Raw genomic sequence first — 26,518 nt, 5'->3', positions numbered from 1 at the left:
AAATAAGTGGAGTCCCACCTTATAACGTATGAAGAAATGAACTCAAGCGATTAAAGACTTGAGTGTTGAAATGGTACAACTACTAAAAGAAAACAAAGGTGAAGCTCCAGGGCCCTGGCTTGAGCAATGACATTTTGGGACACGCTGAGACTCCTTTCTTGCTTCTATTCTGCTACTTAAAGGTTTCCTTTGGGAGCCCAATGGGCGGGATCCTAGGCTTCCAGGATTCCACCACTTAATAAGGAGAGGAAGAGAGGACAGAGAAGCCTTCCTGGATTGTCTTCAGCAACCCAAGAGACTACAAGGCAGAAGCACAGGTGTGGGTCCCTGGCCATAGTCTCAAAGGCTCACCATGGGTTTAACTAGTTTATATAATTTGTGCACACAAACACACACACACACACACACACGCAGAGTATATATGTAAAATATACAGTCTCAGAGCCCATAGTGAGGAACCCAAACATTTCCTCATCATCAACTGTGGGCTATTTCACTAGACTTTACCTTATGCCTAAGTTGAGCAGTAGCCATGTTTTGAATAATCTGAGTTTGGGTGTGACTACTACATAGTGACATCATACAGTCTGCTGATCATATGCAAGACCCCAACCCCACCCTGGTGACATTAGCAGTCAGGTAGAGCTGCTTAGAATGAGGCAGCTGATACTGTATCACTACACTAATTTCCAGTGCTTTGGTAGGCCTAGGGGGTCCTGCTGAGCTCACATAATGCATCTCATGATGTTGATATTTGCCTGCATCTCCCATTATATATTTGTGAACTCCTTCCCATTTCAAAAGCATCAAAACTTGTACTCTGGAGGGCACGGTACCTAACAAATCAATGACAAACATGCCCCAATTTTCTACATCCTTCTTTTCCATAAAATACTACAAAATACTACCACCACCACCACTACCACCACCACCTCCTCCTCCTCCTCCTCCTCCTCCTCCTCATCTATTTGACAGTTTTATATATTTTGATCTTACTCACCAGAACTCCTCCTTTTAACTCTTCCCAGAAACTGCCTACCCCTCTGAACCTCATGCCCCTCCTCTGTTTTAATAAACCATCAACTATAATTTGGTCTTCTCATATTCTTCTGTGGGGCTATCCAGTGAGGTATGCGACACTTTATCGGGAGCTACAGCTATAAGGGAAGCTGACTGCCCCTACATAAACTGTCCCTAGCTCCTTAATTAAGGATGTGCTCACAACCCGCCCCTACTCTAGGCTGGAATACTGACTGCTTTGCAGATCTTGTGCAGATCCAATGTTGGAAACCTCAGCTTCTGTGAGTTCATGAGCGCATCTACATCACTTTCGACCATGAAGATGCTCCCTTGGTCAGGCGGCTGGACCAGGATGCTCAACTCTCAGATACAAAGAAAAAGACTTGCCGCAGCCTCAGTGATGATCCTGTGCTCATCTTCTGGATTTCCTTCCCTGTCTCCTTTCTGAAGAGAAGAGCAGGCTGCCTATGGCTTCTCAGTCGTTCACCGCAAAGCTCATTTCCAAGTCACTGAGTGTGTGGTGTTCTTCTGCCTGAAAACGTCCCTTACACACAAGACTTCACTCCTCTCCACCAGTAACTTTTGAAGAGTTCCCTCTCCTAGATATCATTCCATGAAGCCAAAAAGCTAAATGCTTTATTTAGGTTCTTGAAATAAAAAGGGTAAAATTAAGTAATATATAAAGATGAATTAATTCTGTGACTTTCTTATATAAATTGACCCAGAAATCCTGTTCTGAGTAAAGATTTTCAAGGACTTTGTCAGTTTCTTCCATAATTCCCAGAGTAAAAGTCTCAGAAACAAAGTTCACTCCTGAGTATGTTGCTGTAAAACCTCAAATTTTCCCAAGAAAGACATGGCACTGCTTCTATTACCACTTTAAATCACAGGCATTCCTATTAACTAGCTTTTAAGATATTAAATTTTTAAAGGTCCATAAACATGTCCTTGGACTATGGGATTGGACAGGAGCAGGGGTAGGATTTATAAACTTACTTTGGCATTTATATAAGAGCCTAGGGTTGGTGGGAAAGGCCTTTATGGAGGACTTTTATCTCTCCTGTATCCCCGGCTGATAATGGATGGTGGGACCCTCAGAACTGAGCACTGAAAGCTTCTAAATTCTGCCTCGGACTCTATTCTGTCACCGTCAGCAAGAATAGAGGTGCGGGCACATCGAGAGGGTCAGCTGTTTAGAAGCTCAAAACGGCTCTCAGGAAGACTGCTGGTTTCAATGCTTACTGCACACAGTACTTTCACAATTCAGTGCATTTTCTAGAACCAACAACTGACTCTGAGCTCTACTCAATTCCCCTGAAAACGTACCAAGTGCTCACTCTGCGTTACTGGTTGTGCCTTCCCCCATGTTGGAAGGGGCGAGTTGTCCCCTCAGCTCCCGATGGCCTCTTCTCCTCCCTTATCACAGTTTTCCCATTTAAGTTTCTCTAGCTCACGTAGGATGTACATCAATAGTGCATGTCTCTCCATGTACCTCACGTACCACATGGAGGATTGATAGGCAAGGAATATATATGTTAGTACCTCCCACAGGGCTCACGTTCTGCGGTGCTCAGGAAATGCTTTATTCTGACTGGTGTAGTAGCAGAGGTCCTGTAATCCCCGTGCCCAGGGGATTAGGAACTCAAAGCCAGCCTGGGTTACATATCCAGACCTTGTCTCGGCTCACACACTGAATAATGCAATAAAAATATAAACTTTTATTCTGGTTATAAAATTAATTGCATCAAAAGGTAATTAAGCCAGAAAAAAAAAAAAAGGTAGACCACAATAGGCTCAGATTTCTTAAAAAAAAACCAATAGTAGAAATGTAAAGAATTAAAGAGAATCTCTTTTTCTTTATCTATCCTATGGTCAAAAGGGCAACAGCCATTGTCTCCTTCCCATAGCATAAGAGGAAAACCGGTAAGAGCAAATGACTCTCAGCTCTGAGCTAGGCAAACGGCTTCGGCACAGGAAGCAGTTGGAGAATACAATTTCTAGATTCATAGTTGGTGTCAAATGATTTCATCTCCGTTCCTCTTACTCTTCTTTATATAAAGGCTATGTCTCCATTCACAATTAAAAAGGTCATGGCGGCATGTCTGATGAAAAGCCCAGCGTTCCTGAGGAGAGGCGACCTGGGACACACGAGACCAACCTGTCTGGTCTGCAGAACGATCGCATCCTCATAAAGGCCCGTCCGTCTCATTCATCACTCTGGAGGTCAAACAGGGCTAGATGGCTCCTAACACTGCGCCTCAGTGGCTATGTTGAGTCCAGATGCCCCCTGACCTTTAGGACTTTCCTTCTGTCATCACTGAGAAGTCTTTTTAGTGGAGTTTAGAAGAGGACCTTGGTAGCAGAGCCATTACTGGAAGGGGGCAGCAGGGGCAGCGTGCACCTAGCAGGGGCTGATCCTCTCACAGCCCCTCTCTGCACAGCCCAGCGGGTTCCTTTCTACAGGCCACCTCCACTTGGTGATCCTAGGCAAGAAAACTAGCTCTGTTTGCTGTCCCGAAATGCAGGAAGTCATACACGCTTGGACTTAATAGTAGGCCACATCTGAACCTAAGAGGGAGAGCTCGGCTAGAGAGAAGCTTTAAAATGAACTCTTTCTGAGGTTTCTGTGAATACTTTAGGTGTCCTGGGTCACAGGGAAGCAGCTGCCCAGATCTCATGACATTTGGAGCTCAAAGTGGAGGTTTAAAGATTACAGGCAATTCATGTGCACAGCGGAGCCTGCAAGTGGACTATGAGGAAGACAGCCTTTTCCAGCTTTCAGAGATCTGGCCACTCTATGGGATTTACTAGATTGGGAGAAGGGAAAAAAAAAAGCATCATTATACCACATGATTTTTGTACAAATCCAGCTTAGTTTTACATAATCTCTTGCAAAAGGGCTGGGTGGCACACGGACCAAGTCTTCCTGCCCAGCAGCCAATTCCGCTTAGCAGCTCAAAGCATGTGTGGCCTCGTGGTGATCAAGATTAGCCTGGATACGGCTGCTTTGATGTTTTCAGAGCTGGAAAGGAATACGTACCTCGGAGTGGCTCTGAGCTGCAGATGGAGAGCACTGACACTCGTTAGAAGTGCCAATTACAGGCAATTTTGTGAAAACAGGCCTGGAAAGAAAGCTACCCCGGGAACCGTGTACCTCTGATCCCACCACACAGTAAGCCTTTGAACTATCTCCCTATCCTCTCGACAGATGCCTTCTCCCAGCCTAGGACACCCCTCACCCTAATATAGGAACCAAGTCAAAGGGCAGCAAATAGCTATTCTCCTCCTTATGCCCAATGTGGGATTCAACAGAGCAGCCTTCAGTTTTGATAAAGTGCTGCAATGAAAGTAACACTGCCTTTTTTTTTTTTTTTTGTGAACATAGGCATTCTGCTTTAGGAAGACCGAAATCCAATATTGATTCCCATCCTTGACTGGTCCACAGAAAATCCATTTGCAGCACCATCTTCCCAGCCCAAGTGAGCCTGCTGCTAGTTGGCTGTATACACTTGAGACTCTTGTCAATGCTGTACATAGGTAAAATGTGGTTTGATTAGTCAGGTCCTAAAGTCGGCCTGATAACTATTGGCACTCTTCTGAATTTTCATGCCCTGGGCAAAGCTCTCTCTCCTTTCTGTCCTGTGGAGATGGTTTAAGAGCCACCACATGAGCAAGGAAGGCAGAGAACGAAAGCACCAAGTGCAAGGTGCACGTGAGATGGAGAGAGGACGAAGGTGCCAGAGAAGAGAAAAAGGAAGATGAGTGACGGCCCACTCTGTCAAGAAGCGTGGCTACTGGCTGCCATCCTCCTCTGCCCTGTGTGCATACCCACTTCTCCATCTTCTCGGCACTGGGGACCTGCCTTCCAAGTACTACTGAGTTCTAGGGAGTTGACTTCTATGAAGTCAGTCGTGAAATGACTTTTATAATTCTTATCTCCCACAGCAATAAAGCACAGCACTCTCATGTTGGATCCAACTACCTTGGAACCATAACAAAAATAGAACTGAATGCCACATTTCTTTAATGTATTGCTTAAAAGTATCTCAGCAAGGAGCTAAGGGGATAGCTCGGCTGGTAAAGAGTTTTTACATAAGCATGAGGGCCTGAGTTTGATTCCTAGAACACACACACACACACACACACACACACACACACGCATACTCACACATATACTCACACACACACTCACACACACACTCACATATACTCATACACACTCACACACACACTCAACATACACACATACAGACACACACACACACACACACACACACACACACTCTGGAGGCAGAAGTGAAAGGAGTGTATGAGGCATGGTGGCCCAAGTTTATAATGAATTCCAACACTGAGGAGATGAGGCAGGTGTATCCATCCTCACCTAATCAAGTTCTAGGCCAACAAAGAGACTGTTTCAAAACACAAGCTGGGTGGTGCCTGGGGAAGGATATCAAGGTCCATCTCGGGCCTCCGCATGCCCCGTACACGGCCTCTGGTCAAACGTGTTTTTAGCTTAAAGTTATCAAATGACAACAAGCTGAAGCATGGGTATCTATGGACATGTATATGTAAGGTGCTAAGGGTCTGAAATGGTACGTGGGCCAGGTCTGTCAACTGTTATTGATGGCTCAATTATATAATGTAATAGATGGACTGCCTTAGACAATCAATCACTGCCCAGCTTAGAAAGTTTACTTTCAAAGTGAATCCCACTTTCACCACTGACAGGTAACAATGGCTCACAGCAATTCCAAGGCTACGATCTTGGTATTGTCAGTAAGTAGCTAAGGACAACGGACAAGTTAACCCACCTTTCCAAGTGTCACCAGACACATGTCAACCTTTAGCACATCGCTGTCATCATCCTTCCAAATCTACTGTAAACTCTGAAGGACAGTTCAGCCTTAGAGCTGTGGTTCCTGCCCCCCCCCACCCCCCCAGTTTGCCGATAAGAGCGTGACAGGAGGGAGCAACTTCTCCTTTCCCAAGCCAACTGAAGTGTGACTGCAGGAAAAAAAAAGTGGTGTCAAGGAGTTGACTTTTGGTTGGTAGAGCTTCCTGCTGCTCCTGCTAACCACTAACAGTGCCTGTGGTGACACACTAATAAGTGCGGCCATGTGCATCAGGCCCAGAGGGCACCCTCCTGGGGCTGTGAAGAAATGACAGGAGAGTGACATCCACACCACAGGAGACAGGTTGAGAGGCCTGGCAAGAAGTTGCTCAAGAGGGGAACGGCCTTGCAAATGATACTGTCATGACATTCCACAAAGAGGGGATCACAGGAGACACCAAGTCATCAGGAAGTCTTCATCAAGAGCTCCCATTCTTTCCTAGCACCAGCAGGAAGGGTGCTGGGGCTTCGTCACCCCCAATCTGCATGCAGAATCTGCTCCTTAGAGTTTAGAAGCAGCAGCTCCCAGCACACACGACAGCAGGATTCCTAACCTGACTTTCATCTTTTTGATTTGGGGTGGAGGGGAGAAACTCAAGCCCAGAGAGGCCCCTGGGGTTCTGTGCCTCATGTCACAGGGCTTGTGGTCACAGCCCTAGACTGGGAAGCAGGAAGCCTACATAGTTCTAATCTCAGTGGCCCTCTATGCATTCCCTGTGTGAGCAGGGATAACTGACTATCCTGGGCCCTTTCTTTTGCCAATTATAACGTGGGGGCAAGGCACTGTTCATCATACACAGACACTGTTGGAGGTGGGAAGGGAATCTGTGTCATAGTGATTCTGGGCACTCAGCGATAAGGAGTTCTTTAAGTAGTGATTACAGTAAAAGATACTGCAAACCGGCCTTGGAGTGGGGCCAAGGCTACACCTTAGTTGTATAATTTTTCTCTCTTCCCCCTTCTCTCTCCTCCTCTTCTTCTTCTTTTCTTCTTCCTCTTCCTCTTCTTCTTTTCTTCTTCCTCTTCCTCTTCCTCCTTCTTTCTCTCTGTCTCTGTCCCTCTGTCTCTGTCTCTCTCTCCTTCTCCTTCTTCCTCTCTCTCCCAGCCCTCTTTTGAGACAGGGTTTCCCGGTGCGGCTCTGGATGCAGGCTCTATAGACCAGGCTGACCTTGAACTCAGAGATCTGCCTGCTTCCTTCTGCTTCCTCGGGCCTGGGATTAAAGGCGTGCACCACCACACTCAGCTGGTTATATAACTTTCTAAAGAGCCAAGGACTATGAAACAAAGGAGCAGTTAAGAGTATGACCAACAAAGGCGACTCGGTCAGTTAGGCTGCAGTTCTACTCCATTTATCATGAGATCTTACAAAAGTTAAGTTCCTCGCAGCCCCATTTTCCCATCTGTAAAGTGAGGAGCATAAAAGTTCCTATCTTAAAAGGCAACCCTAAGAACAAAACAGAAATACGTCACGTATACATGACAGAGCAGCCTCAGCCACACAGCAAGTAGTCAAGACATCTTAGATACCACTGGACTACAACTCAGACCATCAAGAACAGTAGAGGGGCAGGCAGCATGTTGTAGCCACAGGACAGTCTGCTATTTAGCCTCTAGTGAGAGCCCAACAGGGGGAAACCAAACAGCTGGGAGTTAAAATCTCCCATCTGAGAACCACACTGGTCATTCCTGTGAGTAGGTAAAGGAAGATACAGGGACACAGAGTAACATCGTGCTGAAGCGAGGGGTGGGGAAGACTGAGATGCCTGGATGCTCACTGCCTGGCCTGGATGCTCAATCAGCAGAAGAGATGGTCCATTCTCCATAGTGAGGGAGACACTGCGTTAGAGGTCTGTCATGAGAAACATGGCACACAGAGGCACACAGAGGATAGCATGTGATGTAGAACAGTGGTTACAAAATCGTAGGCATGGTAAGGTACTTACTCACTCAAGGCTTTTCTATGCTGTGATCAATCTGAGAACTCAGGACAGTGCAGGGTCTGCTGGCTTCCCATCAACAGTACTCTAATGCGGCTCTATTGGTCCACAAACATCCTTGCGGGTCACGTGTCCTCAGGGTCTACAGCCCTCCCCCGCCATCTCTTAAATATGCCTATGGTTTGCCAATTAAAACTCCTTCCCAAGCTATTATCTCCTAAAACCAGAAGTGTTTTGTAAGAAAGTTAAACATTTATTTGGAAGCCAACCAGGATGGCGTGCAAAATCTCCCCACCCCTCCCCAACTGGGTTTCCTTCGCTGAACAATTCCTTGCTCTTTTCTGGCTTGGAAACTGGTCCTCCTGTCTAGAGTTCTGAAGCAACAGAGCTGACAGCCCAGGCGGTCTGGGAATAATTCTCTTAGCTGCATGGCTGCAGGCTAGCGCAGGGCCTGAGAACCAAGCCAGGAAGTGGAGGTAGGTAATGCTTGTCCTTGGGCAGTAAACTCCTAACTCAAAGACCCACATTCTAGGCGGCGGTCATCCCCACACTCTGGTTTGGCAGCAGGACACCCCTGTGCCATCAGGCTAGATCCCACAGCAAGGCAAGCAGAGCCCAGGGTCTCCTTTACCTATGTTTCTTGTTCAAAACTCTTTTGCTCTGCATGTTTCTCTGGTTCTAGCCACTACCCTTCTGGAAGAACCTGGTGAGCCACTCAGGCTGAGTCTCCATTGACTAATCTATGAAAATGAGGATAAAAAGCTGGTTTTTTTTTTTAACCTTTCTTATATATGCACTATAATAGTGTGATAAACAACTGAAGCAGTTGGTAAATGACTATGTGCTATTTATAACCCAACTCTCTACACTGTACACAGCCTATGTACAAGACTGTAATCACAGCACACACAAGAACTCAACACAAAGAGAGGAATTTCACTCTTTGGTGGCGTACCAGAGAACACTGCAGACAGTCCAAGTTATATCCCTCAGAGATAGTTCCAATTGTTTTCCTCTCCTTTTCAGGGCCTTTCACTCTCTTGGGCCCTAAACTCATACATCTCCAGTGACTATTTTCTCTCCTTCTTCCTACTCAATTTCTCATCACTTCTCAAATACACAGCTGAATGTGGCCTCACCTTCATCTCCTCCCTTTTCATCTGTATGGTTAAGTCTGGCAACATATCCCCCTCTTCATCAAAGAAATTACTGCCGGTTTCCTAACGCCTATACTTCTTTCCAGTTCTAGCACTTTCTAGAACTGTCATCAAATGCGTATTTTTAATTTGATGACACATTTTAAAAGGGCCTGAGAGCTAGAAATGCAGCTCAATGACAGACCCTTTGTAAAGGTTCTCAACTCCATCCCTAGTGTAATCAATCAGTCCATCCATCCATCAATCAATCAAATAATAAATGAAGGGCCTGAAAACAGAGTGAGTGAGGACATGAGTGTCTTTGGAGGATATGGCTAGTTAGCAATGTATAATTCCCTGCATGACAAGTCACCTATACAGTATGAGTTATGAGGGTTTGATTTTGTAATTTTGACTATATGATGGTGCAAAATCTATTTATGTACTTCCAATTGTAGAAATTGTGCTTCAAATTTTGATCTTTTCCTGGACTAATAGTGTACAATAGGAAATGCTTGTGATGCTGGGCAGTAGCAGCTAGACCAGTTCCTGCAAATTTCCCTCAGTCCATAACGTACTGTGCTGCTGGGTGATAGTGTATGCTATGTTGAATCTACTAAATACATTTTCAGTTTATAATATTTTCAACTGAAGATGAGCATATTATGATACAACTCCATCACAAGTCAAGAAGCATCTGTATGTGTAAATTTTGACCTTGTCAGGTATTGTTCATGTTTCTCCCATTTGATAATGACAAAGTACCTACGAATCTATGAAAGATGACTGAAGGCCTAAGATGGAGTGTGCAGGAAGGGGACTGGGAAGTCTTACAAGAAGCCGGATGTAATGGTTTCCTCTAGAAGAGTGGAACTACGAGGTCTTAGAAATGGCAGCAGTGCTTTCCAAAGTTTTTTTTTTTTTTTTTTAAAGGAAAAGAGTTCCCAGGATACTAACACAGACTGTAGGAAGAAAACAAGATTCTGTAGTCAAATCAGTTTGTGAAATGCTAGATTAAATAAGTTAAAGGGTTTCCTTAACTTCAGGGACTCTCAGAAACTTAAATGCAGTAGTTTTAACATGAAACATTTTAGATGATAAATGTTAAGAAATATATTTACTTTTAGAAAACGTTGATTTAAGAGCCATCAGAGAAAGTAGGACGGGAGTAAGACAGGATAACTGGGATGAATATAATTGAATTATGTATATGTATGAAACTGTCATAATAAATCACATTATTATGTATAACTGTATAATTACTATATGCTAATAAGACATTTTTTAAAAAGAAAATGCTAAGTTTTATATCCTTAATATATCTTCAAAGAAGCTGAGACTTACTAGGGTGGCAATCAGCTTACCATCATTCTGGACTACAAGTAGGAAGGTGGGCTAAAGTCTAGATTTTCTGCTCCCCAGGCAGGGAGGCATCCCAAACCCTAGCTTAGTGTGCCAGGCTCCTAGAGGAATGGCAGCGACAAAGGATTACTCTACATAAGTGTAAAAATTACATTTACTCAGTGTCAAGGCTGTCATATTAAAATAATTTCCCGTGACAACCAATATTATACCCTAACCTCAGCTAATGTTCCCATATCATGACTTACTAATACAGATGGACCACTGATTTACATGCAAGATTAGGGTGAAGGGGTCACCTTAATTAATGCTTCTTTCCTATTGCAAGCTAAGGTCAGCATCATTGCTTGGTCCTATCTATCTGGTCCTCTCTCAAAAGGTGTAGCAAACAATGGACTCTATGATTTTATCACAGAGGGCTTCATCATATAGAAGTAATGGCAGACGGCTAACACAGTGCTAACAGGCCTGGTGTTTTTTAAAAAAATATTTTAAAATATATTTTATTAATTTATTCATATTACATCTCAATTCTTATCCTATCCCTTGTATCCTCCTATTCCTCCCTCCCTCCCATTTTCCCCTTACTCCCCTCCCCTGTGACTGTGCAGGCTAGGTGTTAAAACATCCACCTCCAAAACCTTCAACAGGGCGACAAATCAATGACAGATATGTGCTGGGCCCACAAGAGAAAAACAGCAGAGGACCAATGATAGCCCCTTTTACCTTCTTCTTGGATTTAAAGACGTTACACCTGAAGATATTGCTGGCACCATCCCGAGCGATATAGCTGAAGATTTTCAAGTCCTGGGAATCATGAGAGACGTAGAAAATCCTAGAGAAAGAACAACAGAAAAACACCCTGAATGTGGCATTCAGTCCAGAGTGCCAAGAGGAAACCTCTGACCACAAGAGGCAGAAGGCAGGAGTTCACTAATGCCAAGCTCTCAAAGGAAGTCCTCTTCCTGTGGGATCAAAAAGCCACTATGCAGAAGGCTCTTTCCACAGGTTCTACAAACATGGCTGCCCCTGTGAGTGACTTCCGGATATGGAAGAGCAGGCTTGGGGCAGGGGATAGAACCACATTATTATCGACTCCTTCCTGAGGTGGCAGACCTGTTTTGGTAACTTGTCTGTTGGAAGGTGGGGGGGGGGCAGTTCTCATCTTTACCTGAGCCATAAATCTATATTAAAACCCAGAGGAATGTACAGACGTTTTCTGAGACGTGTTCCCATTTATTCCCAAAGAAGTTAATTGGAAAATTAACAGTCATGACCATGTTGGGAAACCTAAGATATTTGCAATATTACGGGTCTCTTGGTGACAGTGACTCCATTGCCCACCCCCTCTACCTGAAGTGGGTTTGACATGTTCATCACATGAGTCTTTGAAAGCAAGAGTAGCCAGTGCCATCCCAGCAGCATGGCACTGGGAACTCCTGAGCTCACAGGGTTTAGAGTAGATGTCACCACACAAGTAAGAGATGCTACGGTGAAAAATCCAGCAGAAAGGGACAGAGTATGGCAGAGGCTGCTGTCTTAGAAAAGATGGCCAAAAAACCGTGACAGGGATACAGAGACCTAGATGACATGTACAATGCCATCGCAGAGACTACTGTGAAAAAACACTATAGGAAGAGGAAAACAGAAAGACTACAAGCCTCATAAAGCACAGAAGGTGCTAGAAGGGCTTGAAAAATGAGCAGTGTGACTCAAGCAGGATGACAGAACCACCAAAGGTCAGAACATGGATGACGTTCATAGCTTGTATTCTAAGTTGAAGACGAGATGCCACTGGAGGCTTCTGAGCAGAGGACTAACTTCCTTATGCCTAGAACTGAAAGGCCCCTCTGGCACTAAAAGGCCTTGAGGCTGGGGGTTTACAGAGGTAGGGACAAAGGGAGGCAAAAAAAAAAAAAAGTCCTGGAGGCTGGGTCTTAACAATCCCTGGCCCAGGGGGCTATCAGAGCACAAAATGGGGCAGAACAGGTCAGTGGGGGTAAGTTTTGAGTGATGTGGAGTACAGCTCTTGATGAATTCCACTGGGGCCTCAAGCTTTTCACATCTTTTTTTTTTTCCTTTCTCAATAATGAATGACACTGACAACATTGGTAACTTTCATAGGCAAGTTTTTTTCTTCCTTTCCTTTTATTTATAGGAGTCCCGAAACTCCTATACATCCTAGGCTGGCCTCAAACTCATGGCTATCTTCCTGCCTCAGCCTCCTGAGTCCTAGAGTTACAGGTGTATAACAGATGTGACAACAGGCCCATTTGAAAGCAAATTAGTGTTTAGGATATGGGGGGAAAGGACGGAATTTAGTGGCTACACCTTTACAAGTTTGCTATTAATTTCCTACACCAGAAGCGATGGAGGCACTTAGAAGCCTAAATGTGTTGTCTATGAAGTGGGGCTGTTCACAGATACATCTTGCGTGGTTATCACGGCTCCTCTGCTTAACTCTTTCCAAGGCATTTTAGTGCATTTCACATACCCACTACCTTGAAATGATACTCAAATCGACAACATGGCTTCCCAGAGAGCTAATCTAAGGTTGCTGGGCCCCCAGGATGACCTTTTAGCCTTCTAAAGATGCCAACTTGTATTCCTATCAAAGGAATAAGCAAGTCAGCATTGGCGCCTCGGTTTCTCCTAGCGGAGCTCCACGCTCACATGCCTGTACCTCTACACACGCTCCCTCCCGCAGACTCACATTTCTCATACTCACCGTCTTCTCCCTGAGCCCACCGTCAGTCCCTCCCATCAGTCTCTTCAGGCCAGCCTTGAGGGGCACAGTGTCCACTCCAGGGAGAAACAGGCAACAGCCTTCATCACTTCCTCCACTGTTGCCAGTACCTGTTCCTGTGATGCAGGTCCTCAGTACGCCTTCCCAGCGTGTCCCTACATGCGTCTCATCTCCATAGTCTGATTTTGTTCTCATTTTTCATCTGAGTTGTTGCAATATTTCCCTTCATGATATGTCTCTTTTTACCTTACTGCCAACCCATTCTTTACAGCACTAGCAGTGATCTTTTTTTTTTTTTTAATTTATTTTTATCCTAAAACCATCTAAAGGCTTCCTACTGTCTGCAGGACAAAGCCTAAATCCCTTAGCATGGAGTGTCTGCCCTGTTTGCATCTATTTCTAGAGCCCTGGCCTGTCCAGACCTACACAGCTAGCAGTGCACATCCTCTTGAGTCTCCAATCCCTGGGGACACCCTGGGGATCCTTTAAGACTTGGATCAGAAAAGTCTTCTTTCTCCCTCGGCAGTCTGAGCCACTCAAACCCCTGGGGCTCCTTTGTGTCACAACATGTATCACACTATGACATTTGTACAGAAGCTCTTTGAAGAAGCAAGGACCCATCCTAGCATTCCTGGGGCCAGCACAGTGCCTGGCATGTGGGACACAGGCATCCCCACTGCCATTAATGAGAACCTATCATGTAGTCTGCCAGCTACTCCTTTTTTCCCCTTGCAGGAAGTCAGCACCAGTTAGTTCAGATGCATTGCACATAAAACTCCTTTGATCGAGTTTTTAATTTATTATGTAATACCCTAAAGGACAGAGAGCTGGGATTTAAAACTGATACAGCAGAAATGAACGTGAACCAGCATGCCAACAAGACAGAGATGCAGAAAGTATGCAGGGGCATCAGTGAGCTAAGGTTAATGTAACCTTAACAGACAAAGAGCCTCTTCAGCCATCTGGTGACAACCTCTGCATGGAAGCCGTCGCTCTTGGACCGTAGCTCTCTGGAGACCACTCTGCTTGCTGTATCTGAGTCCAGTAGTGTCATGTGTTGTTATAAAAGGTAAGCAATCTCTATGCAGCCAAAAATAATTATTTGGTAAACACAGGAAACGTTCTGCAGGAAGAACCGGGAAGTAGAAAGCTTTCCCAAAGGAACTCACTCCTCACTCAGCAAACGGCTAAGTCTAGAAGTTGAAGGCCCAGGTCTAGACTTCTAGATACAGAAATACACACCAAGGTCTTTTATTCCCCCATCGTGTGGTTTGCTTAAGAACTGTGGATGGGGGTGGGGGTCAAGGCAAGGGAGGGAGGAGAAATGTATTCCATGGATTTGCCTCGCCACCTTTATTCTTAAGACGAGGGTGGTTCTGGACCTGCTTCCAAAAAATGTCCTGCTCAATCTTCTCAGCCTTCACCATAATTATCAAGGTTAGGGTGCTAAAGCCGTTAACAGTTGTAAGGTTTGTGAGGCCTTGTTTCCTCATCAAACGCAAAGATCTCTTTTGCTTTCCTTTCATAATATGCATACAATTATAAGACACTTATTTAAGGAACCGTAACAATGAGCCTGTACAGATTCCTATGTCCGTATACTTTCCACAAAGTGTGAAGTCTACACAGTACCGTGTATAAAGTACATTTGGTGTTTATCATCATGTGGGAATTCAGGTAGCCAAAAGTGATAACGACCCATAAGACCCACCACTGGTACCTCCCTCCCTCCCTTCCCGGACTAATAATTTACAGGCACACTTGTGTTTGCATTGAGGACGATGGTCATAGAGTAAAAACAGAATTTAAGATTAAAACAAATGAACAACAGCCATAAGGACAACAGGTTTGGAAGCCAGCATCTCTGCCAGTCAAGATTTGTCAGTGATAGGCAATTCAGTCAGAGAGAGAGCAAGAGAGCGAGAGAGAGAGCAAGAGAGCGAGAGAGCGAGAGAGAGCGAGAGAGAGCGAGAGAGAGAGAAAGAAAGAGAGAGAGAGAGAGAGAGAGAGAGAGAGAGAGAGAGAGAGAAAGAAGGGGGTGGGGAGAGGGAGGAGCACGCTTCCATTCCCTTGGGAAGGTTCTAATTACTTGGAAATGGTCCCTTGTGTTGATTAGAAATCTACCCACAGGAATTCCGTGAGGGAAAGTGGGTACAAACACTGGCCCTAGGGTAGGGCAGACCTAGATTTCAGCTGAGGCTCTGCAGTTGACTAGCTGCAAGGATTCCGTGCTTAGCCACATCTCCCCACTCTGGCTCCTCACTCCTCAGCTGCGAAATGGGGCTGTGGTCATAGTGCTGACCCTCTTTCACAGTGCTGAAAGAAAGGATGCAGGGGACCGATTAACAAAATGGTTGATGAAAGGCAGCTACATTCTTATTTTTCACCTTAGGTTTCTACTCTAGGATCTTACCTAAACCTTCTTTCTCAATGAGCCCATCTCCAGATCTCTTACTGCTCTAGCAGGTTGGTACTACTGAAAGAATATGAGACTTAGGATGAGAGAAATCCAAGCTCAAGTTATAGGTCTGCTCTTTCCTAGCTGTTGGGCTTAAGCGAGATACTTACATGATATAACCTTTTACTCCTGCATCTAAGACAGCACAGTAATGACTTCTATCGGGCACCATCTTAAGTAGTAACGCTTGTATACTGTATCTAGCCTGATGCCTAACACACAATGAGCTACGTGCTCAGTAAACAGGAGCATCACCTTCCTTGTTAACATTTCTATACATACAACAATTTGCCATCGACTCCCTTGAAATGCAGTTCACAGAACCAAACGCACTTTCATCAAGCGATCTCACATCACCGAGAATATCTCATGATGAATATTTTCTATGCCCGAGAGCTGAATTTTCGCCACTGTATCTGGTTTTTTTTTTTTTCCCTTTAGTTACAGCATCCCATCGCTGGCTCACACTGTGGTCAGCTCACAGCTTCAAAGCTTTTGTGCACATTTGCTCAGAGGCAGATTTGCTGAGCACATCTGGGTACCTGGCTTCTAGGATTGGCTCCTAATGGCCACTGTTTTCTTTTCCAACCTCTCACTGACCATCTGCTCAATTCTGTGTTCTCAGTTTTGTCTATGGGTAATGACAAATACACTCCTCTGCCATTTCTAGTCCAAACGTCCCCATCTATAAGGCAGGATGCATTATAATTTCATGTATGTGTTTCACAATGTCGCAAAGACAACCAAATGATATTTTGGAATCCTGCTTCTCAGGATTTGAGGGACAATGGGCACAATGAAAGGAGTGGCCTTACTTGCTTGCTTTTATATTATATATATATATATATATATATATATATATATAAAAAGTAATATCTTCTTTTCTAAATCAAATGTGTTCTGGTGTTTCTAACTTGAAGACCAGTTCTCTACTTGACAGTAGGGGAAAGAAACAGAATAGAGATGATAAGGGAAAACAAAGATTTGAAAGCCTCTCCCTACGTACACACTACCTTTTTCTCTCTTTCCTGTCCTTCCCTCATCTTCAGCCTTCCTCATGAGTCCAGTGTCCAGGGTCTTACCTCACTGAAGGCTTTTCTCTTGCATTTGTTTTGAATCCCTGCTTCCACCATACGGACTTCCCAATGAAAATCCCATGGACGTCTACACAGCCACATGAGTTTTCTTGATGGTCTTATATTCTGGGGCCTTGAACCAACTATGCTGAGCCTTCATCTTCAAGAAGAGTACTTCTTACTCTTCTCCCTGACCTCTACAGTGGCATGGTCACTTTGGTGCCTACTGTTATGTCAGCTTGTTTGAGACATGGGTCTAGCACTGTTCTGGGCATATGTCTGAGAACATTTCAGAATGACAAGATTTAAAGCCCTTTGCCCTCCACAGCGTGTGTGGGCCTCAAGTGAAGGTCTAAGTGGAACACAGTGGCTGACAAAGAGGGACTTCCTCCTGCCTGAACATTGCTACAACACTGGTCTTTTCTGATGTCTGGACATAGACCAAAAGACCAGCTTTGGGAGTTGCAAACCCAACAGTTTTTGGAGTGAAAGTTGTATTAGCAGCTTTTCTGGTTCTCAGGCCTTCAGACTCAGGCTGGAACCAGACATCAACTTTCCTGTGTTTCCAATTTCCCACGTGCAGATCTTGGAAATCCTCAGCTGCTAGAATCACATGAACAAATTCCTTATGATAAATCTGTGTGTGTGTGTGTGTGTGTGTGTGTGTGTGTGTGTGTGTGTGTGTACATACACATGTGTATATATACATCCATCCATCCATACTCGTTCTGTTGGCTCTGTTTCCTACAGAACCTTGATCAATAGAGCCGTATTCCTCAGTGTGTTAGCATCCCTCTTCCAGTGCCTCTCATTTCCATAAACTGCGGAGTTTACAACGCCATGGCTGCAAAGAATGTGGGAAGTCTTAAGCTACCTGCAGGTTTCCATACAGGTCTGTATTTAGGGTCCTCCTTGCCACCCAGACTCACTGAGAAGCGTCTACCTTCTTCCTAGTCAATTACTGCTAGGTCTCCCTGAGCCACCCCAACCGTGCCATAAGCACGGAACCAGATGCCAGCAGTCTGGACTGCCAAGGGCCTTGGAGTAAACCCGGTTCCTTCTCTCAGTCTTCACTCTTAAATCTTTGGAGTGATAATAGTAAAAACATCACTTAGAGTGGCTATCATATCCATATTAGGCAATGACGAGCAGTGGGAGGCCACGTGGTACAAATATTTTACGACTATGGAAATAAGCCTAGAAACATCAAATGAGGCTCAAAGAAACACATTCATTGCTCTCCCAATATCACCATCTTTAGAGGTAAGGTAAGGTAAGGTAGCTTCAACATGGAACTATATTAGTTTGGTTTTTAATAGATGAAATATCCATGGCAACATATTCTATAAGGAAAATGGGCTTATTTATACAGCCCACAGTGTGGAGGTTGGATATCTGAGCACTGTAGCACATGACCACAGTGGAAAAGGTGCATCCCTCTGCATGGCTTTTGGTCTTTTTCCTGCTCTATACGAAGCATCTTCTTATGCTAGGGGGGTTCTACCCTAATAATCTAATCTAATCTAATCGCTTTCCAAAGTCCCACTTCTAAGCTTTCCTTCAATATCGTCACTACAGTATTTTTGGTATCAAACTTCTGCAAGAGTTTGGGGGTGGGATGGGTCAATGACAAATCACATTTGGATCACAGTAGGAACAGACTTTTCTCTTAAGGCTCTGTAAGACATGGGCAAGTCTAACTCAGAAAGGCATCCCACAGGACAGAGGAGAATGAAAGCCAAGGGGAAAAGACAGGACATGAAGTAACCTCCCGTTGGTAGGGACATAATCAAGTTGTCATCTCCCCCTCCTCCTTCTTGGACATAAGATTCTCCTCTCCTCCCCTCTCCCCCCTCCTCCTCCTCTTCTTTTTCTTCTTCTTTCTCTCTCTCCTCTCTCTCCCCTCTCTTTCTCTCCCCCCCCCTCACGTATGAGTGTCCTATCAGCATGTAACACCTGCATGGCCGAAGAGGGCACCAGATCCCATTGGAGATGGTTGTGAGCCACAATGTGAGTGCTTGGGACTTGAACTCAGGACCTCTGAAAGAGAGATAACGTTCTTTAACCACTGAGACATCTCTCCTGGCCCCTCCAGTCATCTTCTTAAGGGAAATCTCTAGGACAGTAAGTATGAGGTAAAACACTGCAAACAAGAAAACAGCTCCAGGCCAGCCAGGTGACACTTGACTGTGAAGAGCACCATCCTTACAGCTTGACTCCGCACTCAGGCACAATGACTCCTGGACATCTCAAACAAGTTTGGTGACCCATGCTCCAAATGAGTGTGCTATCCTCACAGGACTCTGGGAAGAGTTTAGAACAGGTGCTGGGTTGGAGGGAGGCCAATGTCCTCTATGCTTTGCCAAGAGAACACACAAAGAGTCTGCAGGGAGCAACACAGTTCTGGCCCCCGCCCTCAGGCACTGCTCGAATACTGGTGTGTCTTTTTCTTTTCCCACACAGTGTCACAACATCAGTACAGCTTCACATGCCTGCCCCAGGTTATCGCTCACTCTCTTTCCCACGCCACTTAACTTATTTTTACTCTAATCTTTAGATAACATTGACCTACCTTTGAGTTGATCATTTTTCTCTCTTATTACTGGCTTTGTTTGCTTATGTTTTTTCCTTCTCCTGGACTAACAGTGCTCATTTTAGCTGCTTTTCTTTTATTAACAGTTACTTTTCATTTCCTTTATCCCTCATGCTCAAAACAGAAGCACACTTTGCTCAGATTTCACTTTCTCAAGGGTGCTATTTGGCATGAAGTGTGAATGTGTGTGTGGGGGGGGTTGCGGGGAGGGGGATAAAGTACAGCAATGGTGCCCACAAGTCCTTCATGGAACTTCCACATGATATGTAGGTATGGCGACACATTGTCCAGTGTCACCATGAATGGGATATATGTCACCTGCCACAGTATCTATCCTATATAAGGAAGGCTGGGGTCCCAGAGCCTGATGAAACATTAACAGTCAGGCTCATTTCCTTAACTGCAGGCATAGAAATGCAAACACGGGGGCTGGCTTATAAAAGTCTCCTGGAGGAACAAATATATAAATGTCTTCCTTACTGCTGCAAGATATCTACTGTGTACCTAGAGAAAGAAATAAACACTCTACTGAGTAAAAAAAAATCTACTGAGAGTCAGACAAATGTATACTTATCTTTTGAAAGTCTAGCTAAGGCACCCTCGTGGCCTATCGCAGCAGCTAATTTATGTTTTAATCTCACAGCTGTTAACAAGTTCTTTCTTATGCCCCACTAAAATCTCCCCTGCTTTGCTTGAACCAACCACAAAGCATCACAGAGCCCTTCCTAAATGCCAAGTGCGTGATAAGTCAATTTCTTCTTGTTCTATACTTGACAGGCAGGCAAAAAGAAAAAGGAAGAAAAACCCAGCCAGCATCCCTTAAAAAAAAAAAAAAAACCACCATACAAAAATCCTTTTCATATACTTCAAGGCTTTCACTCCTTCCCAACACTCAGAATGTCTTTAAAATAACTTCACCTGCTGTTGGCTGTCAAGACCCAAATCCATTTATACAACCTGCCAATTCTCTTTCGTCTGAGAGAGTGTTAGAGTGTGGATAGGAAGCATCTCCCAAAGGCTCAGGTGCTGAGGGTCTGGTCCTGAACCAGGATTCAGAGCTGACTTAATCGTGAGAGCTTGAACCTTATTAGGGATTAATCCATGCATGGGCTCATAATTTGATGACATTGTGGGGAGATGACAGTACCTGAGAGGCTGATCCTAGCTGGAAGAGGCAGGCTAGAGGGGGCATGTCCTGGAATGACACCATGTCTCCAGTCCCTTCTTTCTCCTTTCCTCCCTCCCTCGTTCCATGTGTGCCCTCCCCCTCTGTGCCCCCTCTCCTTGCTTTCTGGCTGCCTCAAAATGAGAAGCCTTTCCTCATGCCTTTCTACCATGACCTTTCGGAGTTGTCACAGGCCTAAAAGAGCCAGTTGACCTTGAACTGAAAGCTTTGCCATGGTTGTTTTTCTCAAGTATTTCATCACAGAGACAAAACCCAACACAGTTTATACACTGAGTTTACTCAGATTTGCCCAGGGCAACCCCTGCTTTTTCTATACTTCTCAGGGGACCTCACGCTTCCTGAAGATTCTAGTTCAGAGACAGAATTTCTGGCGAGAACCAGAAAGTGGAGAGAAAACCAGTAGCCTTCCTCTGATTGGTACATGTGAAGGGCCCTTGCCTACAAAATTGCAGACCCCCCTCCTTTTCTCATGGACAGTTTCCCCTCTTGTTTGCAAGACAGTGAGCATGGTCCCTCAAGTATCCCATGGAGAGAGGCTTTAGTGATGGATGTCCCGGTGAAAACCATACACAAAGGTGTAAACCTTTCACTGTTGGCTCCCTATATGCACACCGAGATCCCCATGTTGTAGAGAAATCGCAGCACAACAGACAGAACAGAGGCACACGCCACACAGCAGCTCCACCACTTCATCAAAGCTGGTGGACATCTTGAAACTTTTCAACTGCAGAGTGGGAGAAGAGGCTCATGGGATTATGTAGAGAGTAAGAATACATGGTGTAGACAGGGATGTGGGCACCTCAGTCAGGGTCCTGAAAGCACCGGCATTACTTGAACAATCTAAGGAGAATTAACAGGGTGCTATTGATAAATGACAAGGCAGGGTTTAGGGTCATCAAAAGCTGAGGACAGAGCCAGGAGCCTGGATACCCTCAGCACCCTAAGACCTAAGGAGATGGAGCAATGGGAATCCTCAGTGTTCAGAGAGAACCGTGTGCCCCACTGCGGGAACCCCAAACCAATCCACAAAAGGCAAGAAGAAGGAAGAGCTGGAGAGCAGGTCTGTTGGGGACAATGGGAAGCTGTCAACCACAGAAAGAGGGGGACAGTCCTCATAGTGGACACTGAATATGGAAGGACACAGAGTCATGAGATGCAGTCCATTCACGGTCAGGAGACAGCAGGGTACGGCAAGGACCAGTAGGAGCTGGGACCAGATGGTTGTCAGGACTGTTAGTGGTGAAGCCAGCTGCATAGGTCAGAGCTTACCTCACCAGCCAAGGTACTGGAGGAGTTCTGAGCAGGGTAACATGGTAGCAAAGTCAATAGGATAAACAGGTTGGAGGAGGCATGCTAACAAAGAGGCTGCTGCAACCACGAGTGTGTGGGCGCACAGGAGGAGTCTGGACCTGGGGCTCGCCAGGTGGAAAGGCTGTCGCTGCTCTTCTTCTGCTTGTAACTGTGAGACACAATGAGAGTTTTAACCCCCAGGGTTTGGTTTTCTTATCTATGGGCTCGGGGTCTGTCCTGACAATTTGAGTTTGTCAAGTCAGATGCCAGCCACAGGGCAGGGGGAATGGCATGCCCTGACACTATACAGAACACAGTCTGCATGGCTAGACTGAGCAACTTGAGGCAATGCAAACAAACAAAACCAAAACCAAAACCAAACAAACAAATGAAAAACCCCAAAATCCTAAGGCAAAGGCTGCAATCACAGGCATAAGGAGATGGACACAGGTGACTTAGCGAGTGTAGACTTGGGCATTCCTCAGTTGTGTGGAAGAAGATGACTCTACCATGGGACACTTGATTGAATGGACAGAGGAAGGTAGGCAAGTAGGTTGAGAGGATGGGAGAGAGTGTGGTTGGAGCTGGACACGTCAAGTCTGAGAGGTGAAGTTGGCAAGGACGTGAGGCTGGGGCTCCTCACATTGCAGGAAGCAGAGGGAGCTAGACCAGAACTAGGGTGGGGCTACACCTTCAAAGGCTGCTCTTAGCAACGCACCTCCTAAAGGTAACCTCCCACAACAAGACCAGCGGCTGGGAGCAAGTGTTCAAGCACGGGTCCCTGCAGGGAAGGGAGGACTTCCCATTCAAGCCACAATAGAGCTTACTTGTTAACAGTCTATTTATGTAGCAAGTAGAAGGGAAAGGCAAGGTGGGGGGGGGGGAGCAGGGGGAGGACCGGAGAAGGAGCATCACAGGAGTGACAGATTCAGGAAGGGTCCAGGAGGACTGGAGAGCCACATCAAGGCTTTTTCAGAGATCACAGGAGGTGCCGATGGAAACGGACTTAGTGTTGACGTCACTGGTGACCTTAGTAAGAGTGACCTTGGTGCAGTAACTTGGGAGGCCCTGTTAGAAGGAGCTGAAATGCTCAAGAGACTTTTCCAAAGATAGACAGCAAATGCAATTAGCTAAAAAGCTCAGCAGCAACAGGGCAAGACGGGCTGAGGGGCTGAGAGCCATCTTTCTTTGATTAAGAGTGCATTAGAAAGGAACAAGGAAGGGCAGGAGGCAGTAAGGGAGGGAATAGCTCAGTGGGTAACACGCTTGAACCTCGGTTCAATTAAAAAATGCACATAAAAGATGCTGGGTGCACACACATACACAGACAGACAGACACAGAGGCGCACACACACACGGGGGTGGAGTGGGCACACAGACAGGTAGAGAGAAGACACACAGAGAGACACACAGACATACACAGAGAGAATGAGAGAGAGAGAGAGAGAGAGAGAGAGAGAGAGAGAGACAGACAGACAGACAGACAGACAGACAGACAGGCAGACAGACACAGAGACACAGAACGAAACAACCTCAGGACCCAGGGATAATTACACAGCATATGATGGCTCAAGAGTCAGAGAGGCAGCAGAAGAGGACAACTTGCCACTAGGGTGGGCATTGGTCCCACCTTTGCCTTGACTCCCTCTCCTTTCTTTAGATAGCTTTGGGTAGCCTTCTGAAACAGCCACCCCTGCCCCCAGGAGCTGGAGCTGTTTGATGTGGAAATCTGAGTGGGGCCAGTAGAAGCAGGTCAGCATGGGTGTGAGGGCAGCATCCTGATCAAAGTCAAGGATGACTTAATTGCCCAGGTCTGCGGCTCACCTGGCCATGGCTTAGTTGACTTTTCTGAAGGTGCAGAGAGCTAGCAGACACGTGATCCGAGTCGGAAGCATGCAGATTCAGAAACATTTTACTGCTGTCTTCTTAGAGAAGAGATGCAGATTGGTTTACCCTGTCACTGAGCTCCTGAGAAACAGGGCTTGGGTAAACATGGGGGCCTAGATACACCAGGAAGCCAGGCGCCAGGCACAAAAGGCTCTCTTGGGACCTGGCTTCTGAGCACTTGGAGTTTCTCTTTTACATTTAGCTTGTCAAATTCTTCTTCATCAACCAAGGTGTCTGACAGGCTTAATTATTTCCTTAGGGCTTTGTCTTTCCTTCAGTGAACAAAGGCAACCGCGAAGATTTGCGCTTAGCTCTATTCCTAATCAAATTCTTACACATGCACACACTCGTGCATGTGCACACAACAAGGTTTGGGTATGACAGCAGACTGACCAGGCCACTGTCCTGTTTGGATGGGTGCCCCAAGTATAGGAGGAAATGTACCTGTAGCTTCTCCCATCTTCAAAGATTACGTGCTTATGGGAGACAGCGATCCTAGGTACACGCCATGACTATTGGGGGCTGTCATTCTGGGGGGGCTCTTTCTATTTATCCCCTCCAAAAGAAAATATTTTACATTAGGGCCACCAATAAGATCAAGGTGAGTCCACTTACTGGTTTGTATCATTTCATCCTCTCACCTAATCTCTGAATGTCATGAATTATCAGTGAAACAAGCTGTGACAAATGGCACAGGAGGTGAAGTCGGAGGCCAAGCAAATAAACAACCAGGCAAAACGATAAGGGCACAGCCACAGGCCTTAGCCAGGCATCCTCCATCAGCTGCAAGCAGGAGGGTGGACGTTTCCAAGGCAGCCTGCCCGGCGCTGAATCCCACACTGTAAGTGGTTCTGGGCTCCCTGAGTGACAGTGAACAGGACCCTGTGACTCTTGTTTCTCCGCGTTCCCAACTACAGCGATCTGCGATATAGTGTTAGTCAGCCGCTTGTTCCTGTTAGGACACACCTTCTCTGGGTCTAACGGTAGCGTTTATTTCTCTTTCCAGACACTTTCATACAGGGGAGACAGTCAGTGTTCAGTGAATGAGTTTTACAGTTGGACCGGTCAGTTCCTTTGTCTATTCATTCTTAAACTAAAGTTTGCAGAGGGATCATTCCTACTTTCAGAGAATTTTGTAAGGATTCCAGAAGAAATCAACTAAGTTGAACAAATATGCATTGAGTACTATTTGTGAAAGCCAGAGGTTTAGGAATTGGGGAAATCAGTAATTTGCAGTTCTGTTCCTCTAAAATTTTATCACTTGGGCGCAGTGTATGTGTGTGTGTGTGAGTGTGTGAGTGTGTGTGTGTGTGTGTGTGTGTGTGTGTGTGTGTGTGTGTGTGTATAGGAGGGGAGGAAGGGAGCATGTGTAGGTGTGTGCATGTCACAGAGCATGTTAGTTCTCCCCCATAACTTTTACGTGGGCTCTGGGGACTGAACTCAGGTCTTTAAGTTACACAGCAAGTGTTCTTACTCATTGAGCTGTCTTGCTGGCCCTCAAATGTCGTCCCTACTAAAATGTATTGGACAGATAAACAACTCTTAAGGGCTACACAGAAGTATGGACCAAAGAAACAGCAGACAGGGCGTGGTGGTGCAAGCTTGTAATGCCAGGACTCAGGAGGCTGAGGCAGGAGGATTGCTGCTGAGTTTGAAGCCAACCTGAGCTATACAGCAAGTAACAAGTCAACCAACACTATATAGCAAGACCCTGCCTCAGAAATCTCTAAGCAAAGGAAAAGATAACAGATCTCCACTCTGAAGGCAGGGATGAAATCAGGAGTTCCCATTGGCTGTGATATTTAAAAGAAACCTTGAAAGGTGAGTAAGACTCTGGCAGGCAGAAATGTTAAGCCAAACACAGAGAATACTTAATTAATCGCAGTTGGATCTTGACTGCTGCCAGTAACTGGGACAAACCTCAGAGTCTCTTTCTTGATAGAGGGCACAGGCCTTGCAGACAGCCCAACTCTTATTCCATCTTACTTCACTTCCTGTCTATCCCATCCTTCATCCATCCAATCGTTGTATCCCATCCAATCCCATCCCATCATCCTCAGTAATGTCCCATCTCATTCCATCCTCCCATACCTCTATCCCACCTGACGCCCCCCCCATCCTTGACCTCTATGCATAACTTTTCCAGTTTGAGGGACTACCAGAAAGAAAACCCAGGGTCACAATTGAACTGTGCTCCCAACTGTGCTGAGACGCAACAAAGATCCCACAGAGAGCTGGACAGAAAACAGGGCACTGGAAGAGTGTCTAGACTGGTTTTCACTTTTAAGTGGCTACTGTGGGCTAAGCAATGACACTGCATATTGCCACCCTGGAAGTTGTCTATTAGCAGCTAGGGGCTAAATCCTCCTCCAAGTCCAGGGCAATCTTCATTTGTCTGTACGTTTGGTCACAGCAGCCCTTCGGTTATTATTACTTGGTCATTGGAAGGCAGCTGGCCTTAGCACTCTATTACCAACATACTGCCTGCTTTTTTAGACTGGGGGTGTGAAACCCAGACCTTACATCACCTTCCTCATAATCCAGAAGGTTTGAAGGACACCGAGGATACCATAAAGCCTACCCCCTACGTAAACTCACTCATTTAAAGCTATTTCAATCTCATCAATACAAGATTGGTTTGTTTTAAATAATATAACTCTTCTAACAAGATACAATTGGCTCCTGGGTTGGTATAATAAAATCCTCCATCAGTTAAACATTAAATTGTTAGGAAAACGAGATAGTCTTGATTTTGCTTTTGTTGGCCAGCTCTGACTACTTAGCTCTTTCTTAGAGCTGATGGCAAATCTGCTTTGCTTCAAAAGTGAAAATTTAAAGATGGTACTCACTACTTAATGGTGTGAAAGGACAGTTATATTCACAAGGTTTCCTAAAACTGAAAATTCTGACCCAGGCATAGTAGCTCACATCTGCAA

The 26,518-nt window shown here is 45.4% G+C and overlaps 1 protein-coding gene across 3 annotated transcripts in view; it reads right to left on the bottom strand.

Moving 5' to 3' along the window:
- The window catches only part of LOC311606000 (carboxyl-terminal PDZ ligand of neuronal nitric oxide synthase protein-like), a 306,430-nt gene that overhangs the window by 41,179 nt on the left and 238,733 nt on the right, over window positions 1-26,518 (bottom strand). For all 3 annotated transcript variants that reach the window (XM_084796910.1, XM_084796908.1, XM_084796909.1), the window contains exon 5: window positions 11,073-11,181. In XM_084796910.1, the coding sequence (XP_084653036.1) occupies window positions 11,073-11,181 (109 nt within the window). The remainder of the gene's footprint in view (window positions 1-11,072; window positions 11,182-26,518) is intronic.

Source organism: Acomys minous (assembly GCF_964271855.1).
Source record: "Acomys minous genome assembly, chromosome: 1".
Taxonomy (NCBI): Eukaryota; Metazoa; Chordata; class Mammalia; order Rodentia; family Muridae; genus Acomys; species Acomys minous.
Note: the sequence above shows the minus strand (reverse complement) of the source record. Positions and strands in the feature narration are given on the sequence as shown.